Source organism: Dermacentor albipictus, chromosome 5 (assembly GCF_038994185.2).
Source record: "Dermacentor albipictus isolate Rhodes 1998 colony chromosome 5, USDA_Dalb.pri_finalv2, whole genome shotgun sequence".
Taxonomy (NCBI): Eukaryota; Metazoa; Arthropoda; class Arachnida; order Ixodida; family Ixodidae; genus Dermacentor; species Dermacentor albipictus.
The window spans coordinates 33240003-33264114 of NC_091825.1; the positions used below are offsets into that span (position 1 = coordinate 33240003).

At 46.6% G+C, this 24112-nt stretch overlaps 1 protein-coding gene across 1 annotated transcript in view; it reads left to right on the forward strand.

Moving 5' to 3' along the window:
* LOC135908081 (beta-hexosaminidase subunit beta-like) overlaps positions 1-19236 on the forward strand; it is a 126059-nt gene extending 106823 nt beyond the window's left edge. Inside the window, exons 14-15 of the mRNA XM_065439827.1 lie at positions 5285-5389; positions 18994-19236. Coding sequence (XP_065295899.1) covers positions 5285-5389; positions 18994-19081 — 193 coding nt within the window. The 3' untranslated portion in view covers positions 19082-19236. The remainder of the gene's footprint in view (positions 1-5284; positions 5390-18993) is intronic.
* Positions 19237-24112: the final 4876 nt, after the last annotated feature.

Below are 24112 nucleotides of genomic sequence, written 5' to 3' on the forward strand. Positions count from 1 at the left end.
GGACGATGAAATGTCCTTGTCAAATCTCATGCAAAGAAAACGTACTGCCTTTCTTGCACAGATATCTTTTTTTGATGTCCCCGTGTCTGTATGGACTCACACAACGCTGCCATATTCGATGAAAGGACGAATGAGGGTTCTATATGTTACTTCAGTTTGTTGGGGAGCGAGACGCAGCGTACGGTGTAAGTAATCTAGCTTTAAAGGCCCCTAACCAGGCCTCATAGGAAATTTCGGTTATACGGTAGAAGTTGTTACGTGTCCTCTATGGAGCGTTCAGCCACAAAAATGTTTCAAATCGGCTCAATAATAGCTGAGATAGAAATATTTCAGTGCCGCGAATCCATGATTTCAGGAGGCGAGCTCCACTGCCAAGCTAGAGACTCTATCCACTCGCCCCGTCTAGCCTCCTCAAACGAAATTCCTTCGCTGCGTTCTCCCATACCGGATCTCAAGGATCACGTTACGCATATGCCACGGGCCCAGTTCTTTCTCCTCGCTTTTGTTTTGGCGCTGCGCATTTCAGCCGATGGCATTGCGCGCGAGCTGTTGTGATTGTCTCGTTTCGCGCATTGCTCGATTTTGCGCGCTGTGCACAAGGATATGACTAGCGGTGTAATTCAGTGCTACACGAAAACTGAGGCAGACACAAGCGGATCGCAGAGCATGATCACGCGCTGGAACACGGTAGAAAATGGCATAGTTTGGGTACTTGCACACATGACCGCACGACCGTGGGAACAAGCAGACGAAGCAGAAGTACATCGTTCTTGCTTCACTGCGAAGTAAAAAAACGCAGATATTCTGCTTGTGTGTTTTATTATTTCCCTAAACTTTAATTGGTCAATTCAAGCAACAGATCACAGAAATAACAGATGTTGCTTTGAATAATTTTCGAAGGCACGTGTCACCACGAGAAACGTCGCACTGCGGACACGACTACGTCACCGTTCAGCTTGGAGCGCGATAGCCGCGAGGGAAATGAAAAACGGCGCTTGGATTTAAATGTCCAACCTTTCCGCAGTGCGTAGCGATGTAAATCTTTGCAAACACGGTCGTTGCCGTGCATTGTATGCTCTGCGTTTGTCAGCTCCAAATGGCCAGGCCTGGTGAGGGGCCCTTTAAGGGCCTTGTTACCGGTTACGTCAATGTGTTTTGACCATGACAAATTGCATCTTAATACGATATCTGAAAAATTTGAATTCGAACACGCTATTTAAAGTAATATTAAAGGCAATGCAAAAAATGAAGGGCATGAACGTCGTGTAGACGACATTGAGACAGTTTTGGAAAAGTTGGTATTTATTTGCCATGCTTTGGACCAGTTACAGAAATTGGCGATTGAAGTCTTAAGGACAACATGATCGGTCGGAGGTTTAATTGTATGACATAAAACGCAATCATCAGTAAAAAAGCGTATTTTAACAGAGGTGTGCAGGGGAAGATCATTATTATAAAGCTCAAATAAGAAAGTACCCAGTACTGAACCTTGGGGAACCCCCGATAAAACAAGCATCAAGGGTGAGTTAGTAGAGTTATAACATATTGTCAACTGTGTGAAAGAAAGGCCGACAGCCAATCAACCAAGGGTGCATTTTTTAGTAAAGCGAACAACGTGTGCTTAAGTTTAGGGTGGGAGACACTGTCGAAGGCCTTTGCAAAGTCTTTAAATATAACATCACGCTCTTTATGCAAAAAAGAAGTGAGGCGTGCAGACAGGACACAAGAGTAGAGAAGTGGTTCGTGTTGTCCACTTTTCTACTCTTATGTCCTGTCTGCACGCCTCACTTCTTTTTTGCATAATGAATCCTTACCAACTAGCTCAGCTTTCTGTCGATCAAGCTCGTCATCTGTGTTTCAAAGGCTGCTGATATCGCGAACGAATTCTGTCAATTGTGTTATAGAGCTGAGGCCGCGTCTAAAGCTATGCTGAAAAATGATTTCAAGCGATACTCAAGAAATTTCATAGTATGTTTAACAGTAATGTGTTCGAGTAATTTACATGAATGTGCCGTTAAGGAGATGGGCCTAAAATTAGATGATAAGTTAACATTACCTAACCTAAATAAGGGGAGGATTGAAGCAAGTTTCCACGAGGGAGGAAGGGTGGCGGTTGAGAGAGATATTCTAAAGATAATTGTTAGATATCTACTACACTAAAGGCAGTATCGAACTAGAAAAGCGATCGGGATACCCTCAGAACCACATGACTTCTTTGTATGTAAGTTTAGGATTAGGTTATCTACATTCTCAGGGCACAGTGACACATCGTCGATAGGAGGGAATGGTTCCGACTCAAAAACAGAGATTACCGAATTGTCCATCATAAAGACAGAGCGGAAGTAGGTACTAAAAAAAGTTATTGTCCGTGTATCAGAAACTGCAACTTTGTTAATTGTCAGCGTGTCCGAGGATGACCCAGCTGGTAGGACAACTTCCCAAAATTTACGGGGATTAGTGTTTATTAATTTCGGCAATTTTGCCTTGTAATAAAATTCTTTTTTTCAGGATCCATTTTAGAAATAAGTATCTTGTTAGCACTAAGAAACAGCGCGATTTTTTTTGGTCGCCAGAGCATTTTGTTCGACGTAATCTGGTGTAAAATATCCTGAGATAAATGCAAAAGGACGCTTGTTATGTAAGCGATCCCAGTGTTGGTTTTGTTTGCTCTTAAAAGGATGAAAAGGGAGATACCCTTGCTGACAAGATTTTTCGAAGGAACTTGCCAATGGTATTAGTATCGTGGTACTTATTAGCCCAAACTCACGAAAAGAATCGCATAGGGCATCTGTTCTTGCCAAATCATCAGCGTGGTTGAAAACAGGAAATGTGTAGTAGATGTGACAGTATTTAGGGACGATGCCTGGAACACAGCCTTGAGGTTAACTACTTCATAAATACATCGCATTCCTAACCGGAATTAATAAGCGAGGTAGTAAAGAAAAAAAGATCAAGGACTGTAGTTTAGCCGAGTGAAATCCTGGACGATTTGGTGCAGGCTACAGGAGAATGAAATATGGACCAACTCCCGCCCGATTCGTGTCCGCTCACTTTCATAGATAGCCAATCTACGCCTGGAGCATTAAAATTGCCCATGCAGATAACGTTGGATAAGATAATAAAACTATGATAACAAATCTACTTAGATTGTGTAAATACTCAATATTAAAACCAGGAGGATGGTAAACGACCCGTATAATCAAATACATGTTTTCTAGTTGAAATTTACATCACAAAGGCTCAATATCAGGTTGGACACGAATTACAGAAAAGCGGAGGTGCGATCGAAGAAATAGAGCAACATTGCCTCCTCTCCCGGATTTTTTGTCTCCTGGTACCACGTTGAAGCCAGGGAGGGTTACTTCAGAATAATGCACATCATCATGCAGCCAGTTCTCAGTAACGCCGATACTATGCGGGCAGTAAGACGAGACCAGGGAAAGAAATTTAGATAAATCGTTGAGAAGGCTTTTTGCTTTAATGTTTAAAATGGAAAGTTTATTGCTTGTGCCATGCGGTCAAGGAGATTGGGCCCTAGGAAATGTTTCGGCGGGTTTAGGTGAGCCAGTAGATAACCTCACTAAAGTATGTGACATCCCAGTTGTATGGTATCTAAGTTGGACAGAGGAGCCACTATCCATATGAAAGCAGGATGCTTCCCGGAGCTTCTTACGAATATTGTGAACCTAAGGGGAGAAGTCTTCCGAAACACGAAAGCGAGTGTTCTTAAGTTTATAGCAATTCTTCAGCACCAAAATCTTATCCTGAAAATCTAGGAACTTCATAGTGCCGGCACGTGACCGGCCTCAAAAATTATTACCGAGTTTATTACGCCTTTCGATACGCAGACATGCGATCTCAGAAGTGTCCTGGAGCCACGTAACAATGTTGGAAGAAAGTTCCTCATAATTCTCGTTAGGGTCCTTGTTGAGAGCGTGTATGTTATAGTTTTTATGCCATCTATTTTCGAGAGTGTCATTTCCACAAGAGAGTGTCGATGTAGCGTTTCTTAATTGCTGAACCTGAATGTGTAGGTTATCATTAGAAGCCTGAGCACCACTAGACGTTGAGGGTGACTCTAGGAAACTGACAGGAGCTTCCAAAGCCTCAAACCTCGTGTTGACAGATGACTGAAACATTTTGATTCCAGAAATATCCTGAGCTAGTTTATTTTGACCATTCAGAAGTTCAGAGAGCATTTGCAGAATCTTGGTTTGTTAATAATAACTGGCAACCGTTGTTGCAAGGCAGGATCGCGCTGAGGACGAACGTTGGAATTTCGGCTAGAATCCATATCGCCATTCAATAAACGTCTGCGTGCGGGTAGGAATTAGCGCTGCAGAATACAATGAAATATTGACAAAAGCATGGTAGCAGTCAAGTGGACGAAGGAACAGCAGTATACATTGGTCTTCAGAACGTATGCACCAAGAATTGGCAAAGTAACATACCTGCGTATTAAACAGACAGCGGATCAACATGGTGCCCACGTCGCTGTTGCCTCGCCACCCACTGAAGAAGAGAACTGCCGGTGATGCTTTTGCAGCCGTGAACCATGTTGTCGTGGAACTTGATCGGTCGGCGATTGGGGGGCGGGGGAGTGCGACGTCAGTCTTGTCCAGCGGAGCATTCAGGAGATGGGCCCATGAAGGGAGGAACAAATCATCGCTGTTATGTGCAAGGAAGGTAGGTTGGACACTGCCCGGCACATCCATGACACGGCAAGAGAACGACGATAACACCATGCACAGCGTGGCGTCAGGGACAAGCTCAGCAGCGTTCTCGAACATGGGGGCAGCGAGATAACCGGTGAACTGCGCGAAGAAGCGAAAAGGCGTGTCAGGGGAGAGCATTGCTGCAGTTTTTCCACGTGTAGATTTGGCGTGTATTCGCGGGCTTCTTTCACGCTCGGAAAAACATTATTCATGTAGCACGTATTGAGCAACTGAAAGCTGTAGCGGGTTGCATGTTGCTCTGCAATTTTCTCATAGACTTTTTTCACCTAATTATAACATTCTAGAAGTTGCACAATTAAGACTAATTATGCAATTAGACAGAATGCAAAATATGACCCGAGTATCTCCAAGCCATGGGAAACAGTATTACCCTGGTTCTGTGCAGGTACGTGGTGCTTGCATATATTTAAGTTTTGGTGCATGATAGTTCTCACAACCTGCATAGTACAAGTAGGATAACACAGTGCTGAGTAGTTAGCCCTGACACTGATCCTGTGCGGATGGAATTATCACATTGGGGTGCTCAGAACCTCTTTTTTTGCCCACAGGCCAAGGGCTTCGGCAGTCGCAGAGCGTCTGTGGAGTAGCCGCGACGTGGACAAAGCTGATCGCGCGGTCATCAGACTCAACGCGCATCGCTGCCGTATGCTGAGGTTGGTACTGGTCGCTGCTGTTTTCATTATTTTAATCATCCCATTTTCTTCACAGACAGAAAAAAAAGGTAGCTCCTTGTAAAGCTTATGCCATGTATCCTAATATCAATGCATATTTCATTTCTTTAGTATAATATTTAGTTGCTGGCCTTTCTTCTATTCTGTGGGTCTACTTTAACTGTATGCGTTGTTCCGTTAATGCGTTTCCTGCAACAAACTTACACGCGATTTGCATTATGCCCTAAATGAACAAATGAATACTGAGACAAGCATGTCGTCTTCAAGAAGACCCATCACCAGGACTTTAGCGTTTGTATGGTCGCCTAAATTTGTTTTATTTCATGCCTCACAGACCACTCTTGGGAAGCCGTGCAGCATACATCGGTCATAAATTTTTTTTCAAAGTCAGTAGCAAACACCGAACCTCTACCTGATTCCATGCTAATGAGCTCACTTATATATTTATTTAGGACTACTGCCCATATCAGAAGAAATCGTAGTTTCAAGACAGAGTACAGCACATGCCATTTACCAGCCAATTTCGCGTCGAGAATCAGTATAAACGTTACCCAGCAGCGTGGTTGCCTAAATGGCTTTCTTTTATTTCAAACTTTGTTTTGGAAAGGCCTTCAAAATTTACATAAGAAATGTTACCAGGTTTATCTAATAATTTAACAAATTTTGAAAATCGCCTATGATATATAGTTGAAATTTGCATAATGAGCTGGATTACTCAAACAACCGGATATTGCCACATCCTAGTGGTCGCCGCGGGTATGTGCCTGGCGATGAAAATGATGCTGAAGTAGAGCGTGGGTAGAAAAACAGAGATGACAACGACGTTGCGTTGACTGCTCTGATGAAGTGCTTTTATATCTCCTCTACACCGGCTTTCCCGTCTCCTACTAGGCTGTGACACTGGCGGAGGTGCTGGGTAGGATTGCCTCATGCTCGGCACCCCTTCGCGGAGCCATACATCGAACGCGGTAAAACACTTTCGTTCGTCGAAGCTCCTGTTCACCGGTGCAGTCGGCGCCTGCTGGGCCTGACGCCCGAGTTCAATCTTTTGCAGAACCCTGCAGGAACGCCTCTACCTACTTCCGTCATGGCCACTACAACTACATCGCAAGGGACGCTGTAGAATCCTAAGATCTGAGAAAGTTTCCATGGTGACGCCTTTGAACATATCCAAGATTGGCTGGACCAATTCGAGCGTGTCACCAGTTATGACTGGGGCTCCCAGCAAAAGCTGGCGAATGTCTATTTTGCGCTTCAAGACAGTACGCGGACGTGGTTTGTGAATCGGGAGAAAAGTTTGGTAACATCGGATGCCTTCCGCACCCAGCTGCTAGACACATTCACTAGTATCGACAGAAGAGACAACGCACAGCGCCATCTCGAATCCCTTATTCAAAAATCAAACGAGAGCATTGCCATGTTTGCAGAAGATATGGCCCGCATTTTCCGCAGAGCAGACCCTGAGATGGCCGAAGAAAAGAAGTAGCGCAATCTCTTGCGCGCAGTGAAGGAGGAACTGTTTGCCGGACGCGTGAGGAACCCACCGACGACAGTCTGCGAATTTACGAAGGAGGTTACCGCTATCGAATGGGCATTACAACAACGGTACTACAATATGATCGCAAGAAATAACCGGTGAATGCTTCAATTCTACCTGAGGACTGCGGCACGTCTCTGCGGGAAGTCATTCGAGAGATTGTGCGAGAGGAGATCCAGCAGCTCAGGATTTCTCCCATGGCACCAGAGGTGGCTTCTGTCGCTGATATCGTTCGGGAGGAAGTTCGACAGCCCTTTGGTCGCCTGACTGGCAGTCGGTGCCACGACGATTAACCTACCCGGAAATGGAAAACCTGCCTGGTGTACCTCGACGACGTGATTGTTTTCTCCGTCACGTTCGAGGAACACTTACGGAAACTAAATACGATCTTTGAAGCAATACGCGCATCTGACGGTCTAACTTTGAGATCGGAAAAGTCCCAATTTGGTTTTGAAGAACTTCTTTGCCGTCTCTAATTTCCCAATGCCATCAGATAAAAAAGGCCATCTGACATTTTCTGGGCCTCATCGACTACTACCGATGGTTTATTGCGGAATTTTCGCGCATCGCATGGCCAATAACACATCTCACCAGAGAAGATGTCCCCTCCGTGTAGGCTGAAGACCAGCAACGGGCATTTCACGACCTACGGCAACGGTTGCAGACCTCCCCCATGCTCACACACTTTGATGAAGACGCTCCGAGAATTCTTCATACCAACGCTAGTAATGTCGGCCTTGGCGCAGTGCTTGTACAGCGGCAGGACGGCACCGAAAAAGTGATTGCTCACGCCAGCAGGATGCTATCAAGAACGGAGGCTAACTACCACACTACAGAACAAGAATGTCTCGCACTGATGTGGGCCGTCCTGAAATGTCGGTCATATTTGTATGGTCGGTGTTTCACCGTTGTCAGTGATCATTATGCACTTTACTGGCTGACTAATTTAAGTGATCCAGCTGGTCGGCTTGCACGCTGGAGCCTGCGGCTCCAAGAGTTTGACTTCACGGTTGTATACAAGTCGGCAAAACGACACACTGACACCGACTGCATTTCTCGGTCTCCTGTTGAGACTGCAGAGAATGACGACGATGACGCGGCTTTCCTAGGCGTGCTGGATACTGTCGCCGTTTCACACCAGCAACGCGAGGACGCAGAAAAGGTTCCTCTTTTCGATTTCTTAGAGGTAAGAACACGCAGCGTGCCGAGATTATTCGCCAGAGGGCTGCCTTAAGTTTGCTTGCGCCATCATGTTCTCTATAAACAGGACTTTTCATCTAGTGGCAGCAGCTACCTACTCGTCATTCCCGCATATCTTCTCTACGAAGTCCTACGTGCCTGTCACTACGAGCCTACCGCTGGTCATTTGGGCTACACCCGCACACTGGCAAGAATTTGGCTAAAGTACTATTGGCCGAGACTTGCGTCGATCGTGAAACGCTACATACAGACATGCCTGGATTGCCAGCGCCGTAAAGCCCTGCCCGGCAAGCCAGCTGGACTGCTGCAGCCTGTTCAGATACCGCAAGCGCCGTTCGAACTAATTGGAATAGACCTGTTAGGTCCGTTTCCACTCCATATTGCCGGAAATAGATGGATAATCGTCGTCACAGATTACCTTACTCGATACGCCAAAACAGGTGCTACTCAACGTAGAACAGCAACCGAATCAATGCGATTTTTCATGAAAGCCGTCACCCTAAGGCATAGCGCTCCCGCAGTGGTCATAGCAGACAGAGGTGCTACGTTCACGGCTGCCCTTCTGGATGCCGTCTTGCACTAAATGGTTCCACTTACAGAAAGACCATGGCTTATCATCCCCAAAACAATGGACTGACAGAAGGTTTGAATGAGACGCTGGCAGACATGATGAGTATGTACATCGACGTCGACTACAAGAACTGGGACGAGATTTCACCGTATGTTACATTTGCATATAACGCGGCTCGCCAAAAGACAACACGCGTGACACCTTTCAACCTCGTTTATGGCCGGGAAGTGACAAAAATGTTCAACGCAATGCTGCCACACAAATGCGGTCATGACGAGACTGGCGCCGAGGAGTTTACACAATGTGCAGAGGAAGCCAGGCAGCTTGCGTGTTTGCGAATCCTAGAACAGGAATATGATGCCACACACTACAATCTTCGGCACACACCTGTCATGTACAACGTCGGTGACCAGCTGTGGGTCTGGACTCACGATCCTATTCGTCGGCGGGGGCTGTCTGAGAAGCTCCTGCGAAGATACTTCAGACCACACACAGTTCTGCGCCACATCAGCGATATAAATTATGAAGTTGTCCCCGACAGTAGTAACTGCTCCAAACGCCGACGGCATCTGCACGAGGTCGTGCACGTGCTTCGTATGAAGCCATACTTTTCCTCATGACCTCAACTTTGCACCGTCTGTGCATAGCCTTCGGAAGTTTGTGCATCTGGACAGTGCCTTTTTTTTTCCAAAGGAGGGGCAAATCCCACATCCTAAATGGTCGCACCTGGGTATGTGGCAGGCGTTGAAAACGACGCTGAAGTAGCGCGCGGCTAGAACAACAGAGACGACAACGACGTCGCGTTGACTGCTTTGATAAAATGCTTTTATACATCCTCTACATCGGCTTTCCCATCTCCTACTAGGCTGTGACAATATTGCTTGCACCAGAAATCAAAATGCATAACGAAAAATGTAAGAACTTTGATTTAATAATTGTTTACCTAATTCTTTAGGAAGCCTATCGTAATTTACTAAAGGGTCCACCATGGTGACTTAGTGGCTAAGGCACTGATCTGCTAAGTAGGAGGTTGCGGGTTCAAACTCGTGCCACTATTCGATGGGGGACAAATGCAAGAACAGCGCTGTACCGTGTATTGGTAACACCTTGAAGAGCCCCAGGTCGTTAGAATTAATGCCGTTACTTCTACTATGGCGTGCCTCATAATAAATCGTTGTTGTGGCACTGTTAAGTACGGCCCAGCTGAGGTGCAAGCTTTGCCAGCCAGTTGCGACAGTGGCGTCAACTTTCCTGGAACACCACCGCAAACGTCTAGCCACGGCGTCACTAAGGTGACTGTTTGTGAAGAGCTATACGCGCGTCCTTGACTCTCCGTCGCTGGAGCCAAGATGAGTGCGACGAAGCAGGCTTTGTGCTTGAACCCGCCACCGCCAACTGGTCTGCTGTGAACGAGGGAGTCCCCGAGGGAACGCAGAATGCAGTTCGCGGCTCCTTCCCACGCACTGTTCAAGAGGCAAGACAATGGGCACCTGGCGGCGGGCAGCGGGGGTCAGCTCGGGAAATAAAATGCGCCTTTCCTGACGTAAGCCCCCAGTTCTACGAAGTCCGTCTGACGTCGGCTGCGGACCGTGAGCCTGTGTGGCAGTGTGTGTGTGTAAGCCGTCCCGCAGAGCGGCGGCTTGATGACTGGATGGCCGTTTCCCTCACCTTGTAATCGAAGGAGGACCGAGTGTTTATAAACCGCTGTTGTGCGGCTACTCAGTACTTTCTCTCGCAGTCATGCTAGACTGATCAACTGCAACATCCTGATGTAGATACTGTAAATAAACCCATATTTCTCGTTCTCGATGAGAAGCAGTCCTTCCCTTCATCGAAGTCCACAGCGTGGATAAGTTGGACTGCGGTATGGGCCAGCTACCTTCTAATTCATGCCTGACTCTAATCTTGACGACTGGTTACGAACAGTGGGATTGAGCCCCCAATCCTAACAACTTGCTTACAGTAGTGAGATGGACTGTGCGACGTGGTGCTGTGTCTGCGGTGAGTGCTTGGTTCTCGCTTTGACTCTCTAGGCTTCATTTTGTGGTTGTTTTGTTTAGAACTGTAGGGAAGCTAGATTGTTGATTGTTTGCTAGGTTGTGTTTTCCTAGATAGAGTTAGCGAGCAGGACCAAGGCAGTAAAGCAGCAATCATGGAGTTAAGAACACTGCTGAGAGACGGAGTGTTGATTGTTGGTGCGGAACTGGGCCTAGAAGTACGCAAGGAAATGCTAAAAGCGGAATTATTGAAGCTAATTTCAGAAAAGGCCCGTGAGGAAAAAATTGAAATGGGATTTGAACTTATAAATTAGAGAGAGAAACGCGAAAGAGAAAGAGAACGGGACGGAGCAAAGCGAGAGAGAGACGAACGCAATAAAGATAGCGAGTTAAGAAAAATGCAACTTGAACTTGAAAGCAAATGTTTGGAGTGGTCTCAAGGAAGTGAAGGGGCTCTGGGATGATCAAGTGAGGCAGAATCATACCACCTGGACAGTCTATTAAAGCCATTTGAGGTCGGGACCGACATAGGCTTGTTCCTAAGCAATTTTGAAAGGACTTGCGAGAAGGTGATCTTCCGTCCGAGTATATGGCCACAGCGGTTGCTGTCTATGTTGCCGTCTGAGGCGGCAGAAGTAATTGCCAGACTGAGTGCACAGGATGCATATGATTATGCAAAAGTTAAGGCTAGTCTCCTGAAGAAATACCGCCTTTCAGCCGAAGCTTTTCGGCAAAGGTTTAGAAGCACAGGCAAGAAAGATAGCGAGGGTTATCCGGAGTTTGCATACGGCTTAAAGGCCAACCTAGTCGAGTGGCTGAAAAGCGTGGAAACGTACCACAGCAGAGACATGGTCATTGAATGCATGTGTCTAGAGCAGTTTTACAAAGGCATCCCCCAAGCTGGAAAGCTGTGGGTGCAAGACAGAGGGAATGTAAACACTGTGAAAAGGGCGGCTGAATTAGCCGAAGAGTACGCAATGCGTAGAAAGTTGAACGCCGAGGAAGGAAATTGGGACGGTTGAAATGGACTGCGGAAACAATTTCCATTCAAAAAGGGTTCGCAGACTAGATGACCGGAGCCTGTAGACGTGGAGGAAAAGCCAGCAGAAAAGAGCGAGGAGAAAACTAACGAGGAAATCACACAAAAATAGCCGAAAAGAAAATTCGAATCTTTAGGCCGATCCGCTTACAAATGCCACAAACTGGGACATATAGCTGTTAACTGCGGGAAGCCTAGCGTAGTTTTTTTCTACATAGATGAAAAGGACGAGAATATGGAACATTTAGGCCCATATCTTCTCGACCGGCAAGTTAATGGCAAATCATGTCGAGTGCTAAGAGGCAGTGTCGCCACGATGGACATTGTCCATCCGTCTTACGTGACGGTAGATAACTTCACCGGAGAAGTAGCTTGGATCAAACAGGTTGTAGAACAACACAGCGTGTGTCTGCCCATGGCCAAATTCAAAATCAGTAGACCATTCGGGGAGCTAGTGACCGAGGCTGCAGTTTCGAAATTTTTGTCACTGCAGTACCCTCACATTTTTTCGAATCGTTCAAATCGGTTACGGCGTGAAAAAGGACTCAAACGTGGCAAGGGTATAGTACAGGCATTGATTGACCCGAGGCCAAGCTCGTAAAATCACGTCGCTTTGGGTTGAAAATGCACAAGCTGCTCCAGCGGAAGCAGAAAAAGGTATAACTTCAATACCCGAATCCGAGCTAGGCCCGAGGGACATAAAATCAGTTCAGGAGAGCCTGCCAGCTGACCAGCTCAATGAGAACGTATCACTAGGATGTCAAATTTCACGCCTGCAGGAAGAGCCCGCAATCGCAAGCGAGACAGGGTTGTTATTATCACCGGCCTCAAAGAACTTTGATCAGCTTTTACGTGTGTACAGAGAGTTACTGGCAGCCGAGCAAAAGAATGATGAGAGCTTAGCTAAATTACACCACACACATAAAGAAGGCATTGCTAGGCGCAACGTGACGATACAAGAGCGTGGAGGATTGTTGTATCGGCACTACAGAGACCGAAAGGGTAGGAATTTAGATCAGTTAGTCGTACCTACTAAGTACAGGGAGGACCTTTTGAGTCTCTGTCATGGAAATGGGTGGTCCGGCCACCTAGGCATAAACAAATCAAAGGAAAGATTGCTTATGGAATACTACTGGCCTGGCTGTTTCAAAGACGTAGAAAACATTGCAAGATCATGTGACGCGTGCCAGCGCTCGGGTAAACCAGTAGAGACATGGAAAGTTCCACTAAAGGTTTTGCCCATAATAAGAGAACCTATCAGACGACTTGTGATACACACGGTAGGGCCTCTACCAAAATCAAAATCGGGTTACAGGTACTTGTTTACCATGCTGTGTCCGTCTACAAAGTTTCCAGAAGCAATCCCTCTGAAAGAGCTCAGCTCCACCGAAGTAGTACACGCGCTTTTGACAGTCTTTGCACGAGTTGGGTTTCCAGCCGAAATTCAGGCGGATCATGGGTCAGTATTCACCAGCGCACTGACTTCCACATTCTTGCAAAAAAGCGGAGTAAAGTTGAAAGACAGTTCCGTCTATCACCCTCAGTCAAACAGTGTAGAGAGGTGACATTAAGTGCTTAAGCGAGTTTTGCGTGCGCTCTGTTACGAGCACAAGGAGGACTGGGAGAACTGTCTGCCGGCAACTTTGTTTGCTTTGCGAACGGTTCTACATGAAGCGACAGGGTTCTCACCAGCAGAACTAGTGTATGGGAGGACACTCCGTTCTCCATTAAGAATGTTGAGAGATGTGGCAGCAAAGAGGAGAGAGTCCAACAGTAGTTGAATACGTGCTAACTCTGCTGGAAGGGCTAAGCGCAACCCAAGAACTAGTCGAGAATTACATGGGAGTAGCGCGAAAGAACGCCAAATTCTATTATGACAAGAATGCGAGGCTTCGTACGTTTAACGCCGGAGACCAGGTAATGATCCTCAAACCTTCAAGAAAGGACAAGCATGAAGTTCACTGGGACGGGCCCGTTAAGGAGTTGCACAGACTTTCAGATACTAACTATGCTCTGAAAATGCCCGGTCGCAGGGAGGAGGTGAGGATATATCACTGCAATTCGGTGAAGCCGTATGTAGAGCGGAGCGGAGACGTCAACTATAGCATCAAAGAGCAGGATGGCACTAGTACCAAGCTTAAGGGGTATAGGGCGACCTCCAACGCTGAAATCGGCCTAAAAGAAGTAGTAAAACATTCGGTAAGCTCACACGCTCTTAGACCCGAGCAGCTAAATGAGCTAACAGGGGTGTTAGGGGAACATCTCGACAGATTCAGCGATCGGCCGGGTAGAACCAAACTAATAACGCAATGAAATAGAGCTGACATCGTACGAACCCGTAAGATCGAAGCCTTACAGGGTGTCTCCAAGACAGATAAATTATGGAGGCAGAGATACAGAGCATGCTAGAGTTGGGAGTTATTTAGCCCGCTGAGAGTAACTACACGTCACCGCTAATTCTGGTAGAAACCCCTAACAAGGACCCTCGTCCATGTGTTGACTACAGGAAGTTAAATGCCATCACTAGGGATCAGCTGTACCCGACACGCAACATTGAGGAACGAATTAAAAGAATTAGCGCTGCTAAATACATTTCAACTATAGATCTCGTGTGGGGGTACTGGCAAGTTCCCCTTTCAGAAAGTGCCAGCCGCTATACCGCATTCATCTCCCCTGTAGGCACTTTTCGCCCTCTCGCACTCAGCTTCGGGCTGAAGAACGCACCGTTTAACTTCTGTAAGTTAGTGGATGTTGTCCTAAATGACTTGCAGGAGTTCGGCTTGCCATATCTTGATGATGTAGTAATTTTTTCGGACAGCTGGGAACAACACGTATCGCACCTCAAACCGGTGTTCTCACGGTTGAGGAAAGCCGGCTGAACGATGAAAGCGTAAAAGTGTAGATTTGGTTGTTCACAGGTTACTTATCTGGGCCATGTTGTCGGCCAGGGCACGAGACGGCCGGCCGGCCGAGCTGAACATAGCTACGATTGGATAATTTTCTCAGCCGCGCACGAAAACAGACCTTCGTTCATTTTTGGGACCTGTGGGGTACTATCAACGGTACATTCCGAATTACTCGCAAATGGCAAGTCCATTTACGGATGCCCTCCGAAAGGGAGCACCAAGTAGCGCACACTGGGATACGGACAAAGAGAACGCTTTGCAAAGTTTGAAAACGCCATTGGTTTCTCATCCTGTGCTTCGCGCGCCAGACTACACAAAGGAATCCATAGTTCAATGTGATGCAAGCGACAGAGGTATGGGCGTGGTACTTAGTCAGGTCAGCGACAATAACGAGGAGCATCCTATCCTCTATGCCAGCAGTAAATTAAATGTAAGCGAGGAAGCCTACAGCGCTTCAGAGAAGGAATGCGCTTGTTTAGTTTGGGCCACCCAGAAGTTGTCGTGTTACTTGTGCGGAGCGAAGTTCATCTACGAGACCGGCCACTGTTCTCTGACGTGGCTCAATCAAATGTCACACAAAAATGGCCGCTTGCTCCGATGGAGCCTCACTCTCCAATAGTGCAACTTCTCCGTTAGATACAAGACGGGAAAGTTGCATTGCAATGCGGATGGTTTGAGCAGGCTAATTTGAATTCTGCGTTCAAGGGTCCCGCCTAAATTTCGGGGTATTATTGTTAATTTTGTTAAGTCAAGAAGATTCCCTCTCATTTAGCAGGCAGGATTTCCTCCATGATTGCTGAATTTATCAGCACGAAATTGCTTCAAAAATTGGCAAAGCGACATGCAACATTTTTCGTTTCTATACCTAGGTTTTCTTTGAAGCGTAGAGGATCTAAAGTGAGAGCCAAGGTACGTCATCTTGGCGCAGAGCCGTGTTGTGCGGTTCGTTTTGCAGTTGCCTGTCCTTGTTGGATGTTTTGGGTCGGTGACATCATTACACAAGTTGTTGCTGCGAGGCAAGGCATCACCCCATGCCACCAGCCATTCTCTTCTTGCCCAGTGGTTGTCAGCGCTGGACAGTCGAGATTTTCCGGGCCATGGAGGCGCTTTTAAGAACGGCCAAGCTGGCTTTTAGGAACGGCCCAGCTGAGGTGCAAATTTTGCCAGCCATTTGCGACAGCGGCGTCACCTTTCCTGGAACGCCACCGCAAACCTCTAGCCACGGCGTCACTAATACCCCTGTTACACGGGCGGCGTTAACCGCGGTTGACGTAACCGCGGTTATCGCTAAACGCGGTCGACTGTGTGTGAAGAACAATGCGCGCGTCCTCGACTTTCCGCCGCTGGAGCCAAGATGAGCGCGACGAAGCAGGCTTTGTGCTTGAACCCGCCACCGACAACCTGGTTGCTGTGAACGAGGGAGTCCCCGAGCGAACGTTGTTCGAGGCTGCTTCCCACGCGCCGTTCTAGAGGCAAGACAATGGGCACCTGGCAACGCGCTGCGGGGGTCAGCTCGGGGAATAAAAGGCGCCTCTCCTGACGTAAGCCCGAGTTCTAGGAAGTCCGTCTGACGTCGGCTCCGGACCGTGAACCTGTGCGGAAGTGTGTGTGTGTAAGCCGTCCCACAGAGAGGCGGCTTGTTTACGATGTCTGGACGGCCGTTTCCCTCACCTTGGGATCGAGGGAGGACCGAGTGTTTATAAAACGCTGTTGTGCGGCTGCTCAGTACTTTCTCTCGCAGTCATGCTAGACTGATGAACTGCAACATCCTGATGTAGATACTGTAAATAAGCCCATATTACTCGTTTCCGATGAGAAGCAGTCCTTCCCATCAACAACGTCCTCAGCGTGGATAAATTGGACGATGGCATGGGCGAGCTACTTTCTTACAGACGGAAGCTAGGAAGTATCGAGGGACATTCATTTGGAAGCACATTTGAAACAGGCACTACTTTTGAGGACAAACTTGCAGTGAGAAATGAACTGTTGCATCCATTACTTTGTTAAGAAAATGCTGTTTCATGCATTGAAACACAAAAATCAACTGGAAAGCCTGTGCATTTCGTCGCACATTCTGGAATCGCATATCTCGAAGGTGGTATGATGCTCAGAATGTGTTCCAAGCAGACATGCTTTCAGAATTCGCCGGCTACATTTCGCACATTACAACACATGCCATAACGAACTTTGGCAATTAGTCGGTTGTGCATTTTCATTTCTCGTGCAAATAAAGTGGGTCGCTTAGCTGTTCAACTCGAGGACCACTATTGTGCTACACACCTCAGGAGATAAAAACGAAAGAAAATTTGCTATCTCTGAAAGAACATCCTATGCTCTGTTTGTTTTAGTAGAAAGCAGTGCTTGTAAACTTTGAAACCATTCTAGTATCATCTGATATATTCTGTCATACATGTACATCTAGTGATGTAATCGCAAGAGAGCAGTGAAAAGTTGAAGCCTTCGATGTTCGTTAGTCAACTCATTTGATGATGCTAACAGAGAAATTTCATTTGCCGCCTAGAAGGAAGAGCGCTTGGTGACAACATTCTATATTTATTGTAGGATATTCTTTCTATAGGAGCAAGCATATCAAGATTATCATTTAGAAGTAATCTACAATCGTCTAGTTACTGATTCCAGGAAAGTCCAGAAAGTTTTCTCATTCTATAAGTGTGAAGACAACATAGAGTTGCACTTTTTAAAATAGTCAAGTTTTTTTCATTTTATAAATATAAATGTCGCTATAACAGCATGCTTTTCATATCTTATTGTTTACTCAGGTTAGTTGCCATTCTCTTTGCATTGGTGACCAAGTTGATGCTATATTTATCGATTCTTCTAAGGTCTTTAATACAGTCGTTCCTGTTAAGTGTTCTTACATAAGCTGAGCAAAATTTATATATATGCATGGTTATATATTTCGACCAAAAGCCAGAGTCTGTTCGTTTAAGGAATGTCGCATCATCTGCCATAAATGTGTCCGATATGGTTTGGTTAGGTGGTATGTGTTATTGTGCGTTTTTTCTTGCTATATATTGGTTACTTGTTCTGTAATACCGGTACGAAACGAGGTCTACATGCAGATAACTGGTGAATATACCATGCTGTTGGTATAGTGCTAATCGTGAAGTTCTTGACGATTGCGTTGAAAGCATTCGTGGTGTCGAAAATGGCAAATGAGTATTACGACCGTAGTTTTAGTACGACGGACGAAAAAGGTAACTGCGGAGCCAAATATTTGTTATTCACAATGATATAAGCCAACAGATAATTAAACCGCAAAAGCTATAGGGTAAATTACCTTTTTAATTAAGATATCGAAATGGCGAAGTAAAGGGATATAAAAATATAAAGAATAACTATATCAACTTGCTAGGCTCAGCGTCTGTCTGTTTACTTCTCTCCAAGTGTCTGTGTCTTAAAGGCTGGATTCCATCGTTTGTAAAAAAATAACTTGTCGCATGTGGAATCCGAACCTTCGTCTTTGCGTTATTCGTGAGATGCTGTTACCCATTGAGACGGGCTGTGTGTTTTTGTCGAAACGTGAATGCTTTCTTTTTCAGAGAGTTGCTCATTACAGTGCCTAGAAATACCTGTTCTTACGTCACAAAAAGTACACATTTAATTTACATGCAACCACACAGTTGGGCATCTAGGACCTTTACGTCACACATTACGTAGTTTTACTAAACGTACTGAATTCCTAACCTACAAAGTTATTTCCCGTCTGATTCTGGAGCATCTTTCAAGTGCCAGGATCTGGCATAAAGGAAACGCTACAACTCAGAATTAGTTAAAAAAAGAACACTTGAAATTTTATGTTTATAACATATCTTTATTGTCATCGTCTAATCTTCCACTCTGAAATGAAACCCTGTTTCACGAGTATTGCCATTCGAAATACTTGAAGTTTCTGCACTTAAGCTCACTCTTTGCCCTTAGTGCATCATGTAACATTTTCTAAATTTTAGATAACTTGGAGGTAATATTTAAATAGCTTTTTCCCATGCCTCAGGATGAAGTTATTTGCCTGGCAATATTCACACACTACCACTTGATTAGTTTTAGCTCCTGGTAAATATTTGTAATGCTCTGCACATATTTCTTTTTGTTGCTATGTACTTCATGCACTCGCGCTATAGCCCTGAGGTCAGGCGGCATTATGTTGAAAAAAGGTTAAATGCAATGCAATGTGGCCCGAACACTCAGTACTATGTTTAGTACTATGTCACAAATCATCCAATGAAACCAAGCATACTTTCTCTACAATTTAGTACACACTTCATAATGTGAAACAAAACTGAAGCCGAAGTTCCTTTTCATCAACTCTCCGCAGGCGCGGCATTCCCGCCCACCCGATCAACAGCATGCCATGTGAAAACGACGAGGAACTGGATTTCCGGGAAGTCTTTGAGATTAAGTGAAACGTGAGGTGCACTGCCGGCAACCATCTGGCGGCCTCAAGCCCCAAGGGATACAGGAACAGTTATTTTTTTCTGTTGCGTCTTCAAAGAAAAAATGTGTATTTATCACTGTCATTCTTGGGTGCGTTTTCTCCAATCATGTTTAAGTTATCTGACACGAAGCCTTCTGTGATATGGATCTGGCACACGGTGCTGGTTCACAGGATCATTTGAATGCCAGGAAAGTATCTAACGGGCGCAGACACCTCCTGCGAAGGCACAACAATGCTTTATTGGGCGAGGACGACGACGCCACACTTCGAGCTACAAGTCTCTAGGAGCACAGACCTCTAGATTTCCCAGAAGGCAGGGTGTTTATGTGCCGCAACGTTGGCATCCAACTGCGAGCAGGTACTTCAGGAGTGCGTGGCTACAGCTCAATAAACAATTTATTCCACCACTGGAATATATTTGGGGACCTAGAGTTCGTTGGCGGCGCTTTGTTTCGCCGCACATTGCCCCTCACACATTGCGCCGATCGCTGCGACCGAGCGACGGCGCGACGAACTTGTTGGAAACCAGTCGCGGAGAGCCCACGACGTCGCGGCGATCGCTGAGTGACGCAATTCTCTGTGTCGCTGACTGACAATCGCGCCATGTGAAACAGCCTAAAGATGCGCGCGCGCTCGTTACATGCTATGCCGTCGGCACTATAAAGCCGGCGGGTAAGGTGCGCTTCCCGCGGCACTCGCTAGGGGCTACGCCCCGCGAGGTGGCGCTTGCGCAGTTCCTCCTCGTACATGGTGAGGATGGAGAGGGTGCTAGAAGGAAGTAATATCGGGTTTAATCTCTCACACAAACAGGCTGGTACAGTAGTAGAACAGCAGCTTCCAGGTTTATTTTATGCAGACGACATTGTGTTGCTAGCTAACAAGCAAAGTGATTTGCAACGTCTGGCTAATATCTGTGGACAGGAAGGCACCAATTTAGGTTTTTGAAATTTAGTGTTAGAAAGTCAGGTGTTATGGTATTCAATGAAAGCAGTGAACAGACAGTGGCGATACAGGGCCAGGAAATACCTCGGGTAACAGAATAGAAGTACCTTGGTATATGGATAAATGGAGGCAATAGATATATGGAAACACAGGAAGAAATAACAGTGAAGGGGAAGAGAAATGTAGCCATAATGGAGCACAGAGCGCTATAGAGATACAATAGGTAGGAGGTGCTTCGAGGTATTTGGAAAGATGTAATGGTTCCAGGACTTACTTTTGGAAATGTGGTTTGCTTTAAATCAGGGGTACAATCAGGACTCGATGGGAACCAAAGGTCAGTGGATCGCTTCGCATTGGGCGCTCAGGGGAACACTACAAGTGAAGCTGTGCAGGGTGATATGGGCTGGACTAGTTTTGAAGTAAGGGAAGCTCGCAGTAAAATTGAGTATGAAGAATGACTGAGGAATATGGAAGAAATTAAATGGACTGGGAGAGTTGAGGTATATGTTCAGGAAAAACATTGATTTACAGTGAAGGAAAAGAACTAGGAAGCTTACCAGCAAGTATGCGGCCTGTAGGATGGGCAACACAACAACAAAGAACGTCAAGCGGAAAGTCAGAGAGGCTGAAATAATCTCATGGGTGGCGGCAATGGAAAAGAAACCTGCCCTGAGTAACTACTTAAGAGGAAAAAATGAAATCAGGAAAGAAACAATTTTCAATATAACTCAAAGCTCATTACTTTTCGAAGCGAGATCGGGATTCCTTAGGACACACACCTATAAAGAGAGATATAAGAAGGAAGAAGACGCATGTGCTTGCTGCGCTAAAGCTACGAAAACTATGGAACATGTTTCATTAAAATGTGAAGACGTCTACCCAGCGGTCGATTTAGGCACTACTGGCCTCCTTGAAGCTCTTGGGTTCCGCGAGAGCAGTGGAAAAGTAAACATGTCCGCTGCTTCGAGATTGCTTCGACTACCTAAGGAGCATGTTCGAATCATAATCCGTCCCCGTGGAGGACTGGACATCAAGAAGATAGGCAACTTCAGAGTTGCTCAAGCCCTCACTACCGCTGCTAGACTTACGGAGGTGGATATCATATGTCCGAATACGTTGCAAAACATATTCGTGGCAAGCACACCATCAAAGTGCAACGCCATTGCCTACGCCGATGTGAAAGCTGTACTTATTGGACAAGCAAGCTACGAAGTTAGTGCATATATCGCAGCCCTCGGAAACTCATGAAAGGGCATTCATGACATTGATCCTACCATCGATCGAGAGGCGCTCAAACGCCTCATCATTCAACCCAAGAATTCAAGTGCCCTCTAGGTGAGACGAATTAAGAACACAAGGACGGTAGTCATCCTGTTTGATAGACTCAAAGCCCCGGACTACGTAAAATGCAGTCCCAGTTTGGTCAAATGCTCACTTTGTCGCAGACAAACTAACGTTTGCTATGCATGTGGAAAGCTTGGCCACAAAGGTGACGTTTGCTCAGCCCCCAAAAATGCAATCTGGCGCGGCTGTGGTGCGAGCAACCCGGACAATAAGCACAAATGTACACCGAAGTGCACCCTCTGCGGAGGCACTCATGCCACGGCTGACAGAACCTACAAGCAGATGTTCCAAATTCCGTTTGTAGTTGGACAACTGTGAAGAGAACGGCGCAACCGCGAATAATCCAAGCAACCAACTTGGTTGCCAACCCCTTTCAAGCTGGCGCTCAGCAGCTCGCACAGATATAGGAGACGATCCCGATACCCCGGCGGCGAGGATAGCGGATACCAGGACCGTGTCCCTTCTAGGGGTCGCTCGACGGAACGCTCGTCTTCCAGGGGCCGCAAGGCCCCCAGGACCCGCTCCCGCTCCAGAGGCCACTCTCGTTCCAGGGGACCTGCAGTTCATATCCAGGAGCCTGCTGATCGTGGTACCACATGGGCTGACCGGGTCAAGGAGTCACCGAAAAAAGGTAACGGTAGTTCAATCGCCAGAGCACAACAGGATCGCACAATTGAAAAGAGAAAACGCTTCGTTAAAATACGCAATGGAGCAGAACACAGCAGAAATTTGAGAACTCAGAAAAGCCAGCAAGCAAGAGACAGTTCAACCCACTCAGGCCCCTGCAGTAGAACGCCCACGGAGATCCCCGTAGCGGAAGCGACTGCCAATGGTCTACCGAAAAAGAGGGCGCTGGCAGTTCATGTCTCAGACAAGAGCGCCAGTGTTCTTAAATTGGAAAAAAAACGATAGATAAAATTGATGAATCCCTCGAAAAAGTTCAAATTGGTATTGACAAACTCGCGGAGGCGGTCAGAGCACTAGGAATCAGATGCGATAATCTGGAGGGCCACGCTTCTACCATAGCTACAATTACATAGTTGGACAAAGTGAATAACACTGACACTGAAAGGTCTGCAGCGGCTGTGCTCCGCTGCATTTTATAATACAAGCTAACTGCTACGTCCCACCATGGTGGCACATCACAGGGTAAATAATATCTGGCAGTAGAACTGTAGGGGATGTCAATGTAAAAGGAATGTCCTCCGACAGTTCATTCGGACCCACCCGGAAAAGCCACATGTAATCCTATTACAAGAAACGCTCATGGCTACGGTCACCCTACCAGGCTATAAATCGCATACCCAATATGGTGATGGGTAGAGGGGAATCAGCACATTAGTCACCAACAAATGTGCGTTCATAGCCCACGATCTGAATCTTGAATCCAATAAGGTTGAACACTCGCTCGTTGAAATCATCTCCAGCGGACAGTTCAAAACAAGTCTATTTATGCTTAACATATACAGTACATCAAAAGACCTCAGGTAAAGATTCGCGGCAATTATCAACAGGGCTACAAGCAAGGCCAAGACATTCCCACTCCTGGTGGCTGCAGACTTCAACGCTCCGCATCAAGCATGTGGCTACCAACAAGCTAACCGCAAGGGTATTGACCTATGGCAAACTACAGTCAATAATAACCTCACGCTTATAACAGATCCGGCTTTCCCGATCGGCAACTCCTGCTCTAGGGATACCACACCTGACCTCTTTTTCGTACGGAATGTGGAATCCGCATCTTGGTCCAACCTCCAAGTGGACCTTGGCAGTGATCACAACATCCTGGCCGCCTCCGTCAACGTGAGAAGCGGGACCTCAAAGAGTTCACTATTACAGACGGCGATTACCTTCGCAAGATTAGGGAAGAGCGAGCACAAACACATGACTCAGCACTCAGCCTAGAGCAGTGGGCTGAACAGTTAAATGAGGATATCAGCGCGGCGACGAAGAAATTCTAGCCTGAATAGTAGGTGGACCGGATGGATAGCCGCCTCGCTCATCTTCTAGAAGCTAAAGCGTCACTTTTGAATGGATGGAAAGGGCAGAAACTCAACCGAAGGCTCCGAAAAAAGATCGTGGAGGTCAACAAAACTATAGAAGATCACTGCCAAACCTTGAGCAGGCAACAGAGGGATCAGGTCTGCAATTCCGTGGATGGCCAGATGAGAGTTGGAGCTAAATGGAAACTACTCAAGCATCTGCTCGATGATACCAATACCAAGTCAAACCAAAGGCAAGTGATAGCGAAGGTTCTACATCAGGCATCACAATCAGAGACATTGCAGCCCGTACTCGACAGACTCGCTCGCAAGTATCTGCCACTGGGCAACTCGAGTGACCAAAACTTTTCCCCTGTAAAGGGGGTTTATTGTGGTTCTAGAGAAGCAGCGACCAACGCGGCAGCAGCAGCTAGGGCGCAGCCAGTGAACGAACTGGGTATGAGCCACGCGATGGCAACGGGGCTTTTTAGCCTGCCGATCTTCGTCACAATCACCCCCGGAATTGAAGAGTAGCCATCCTTGCGATCAAAGGAGAGGTCAGAGGATCGTAATATGACTTCAGCTGGTCAATGTGGACAGCCTCTCGTCCCCGACGACGTCGATCAGGAGACGGTGACACGGGCTCAACCACGTAATTAACAGGTGATGGTTGCGCAACCATGCGGTAGGGCCCGTGGTACTTCGGGAGGAGCTTGGACGAAAGGCCAGGG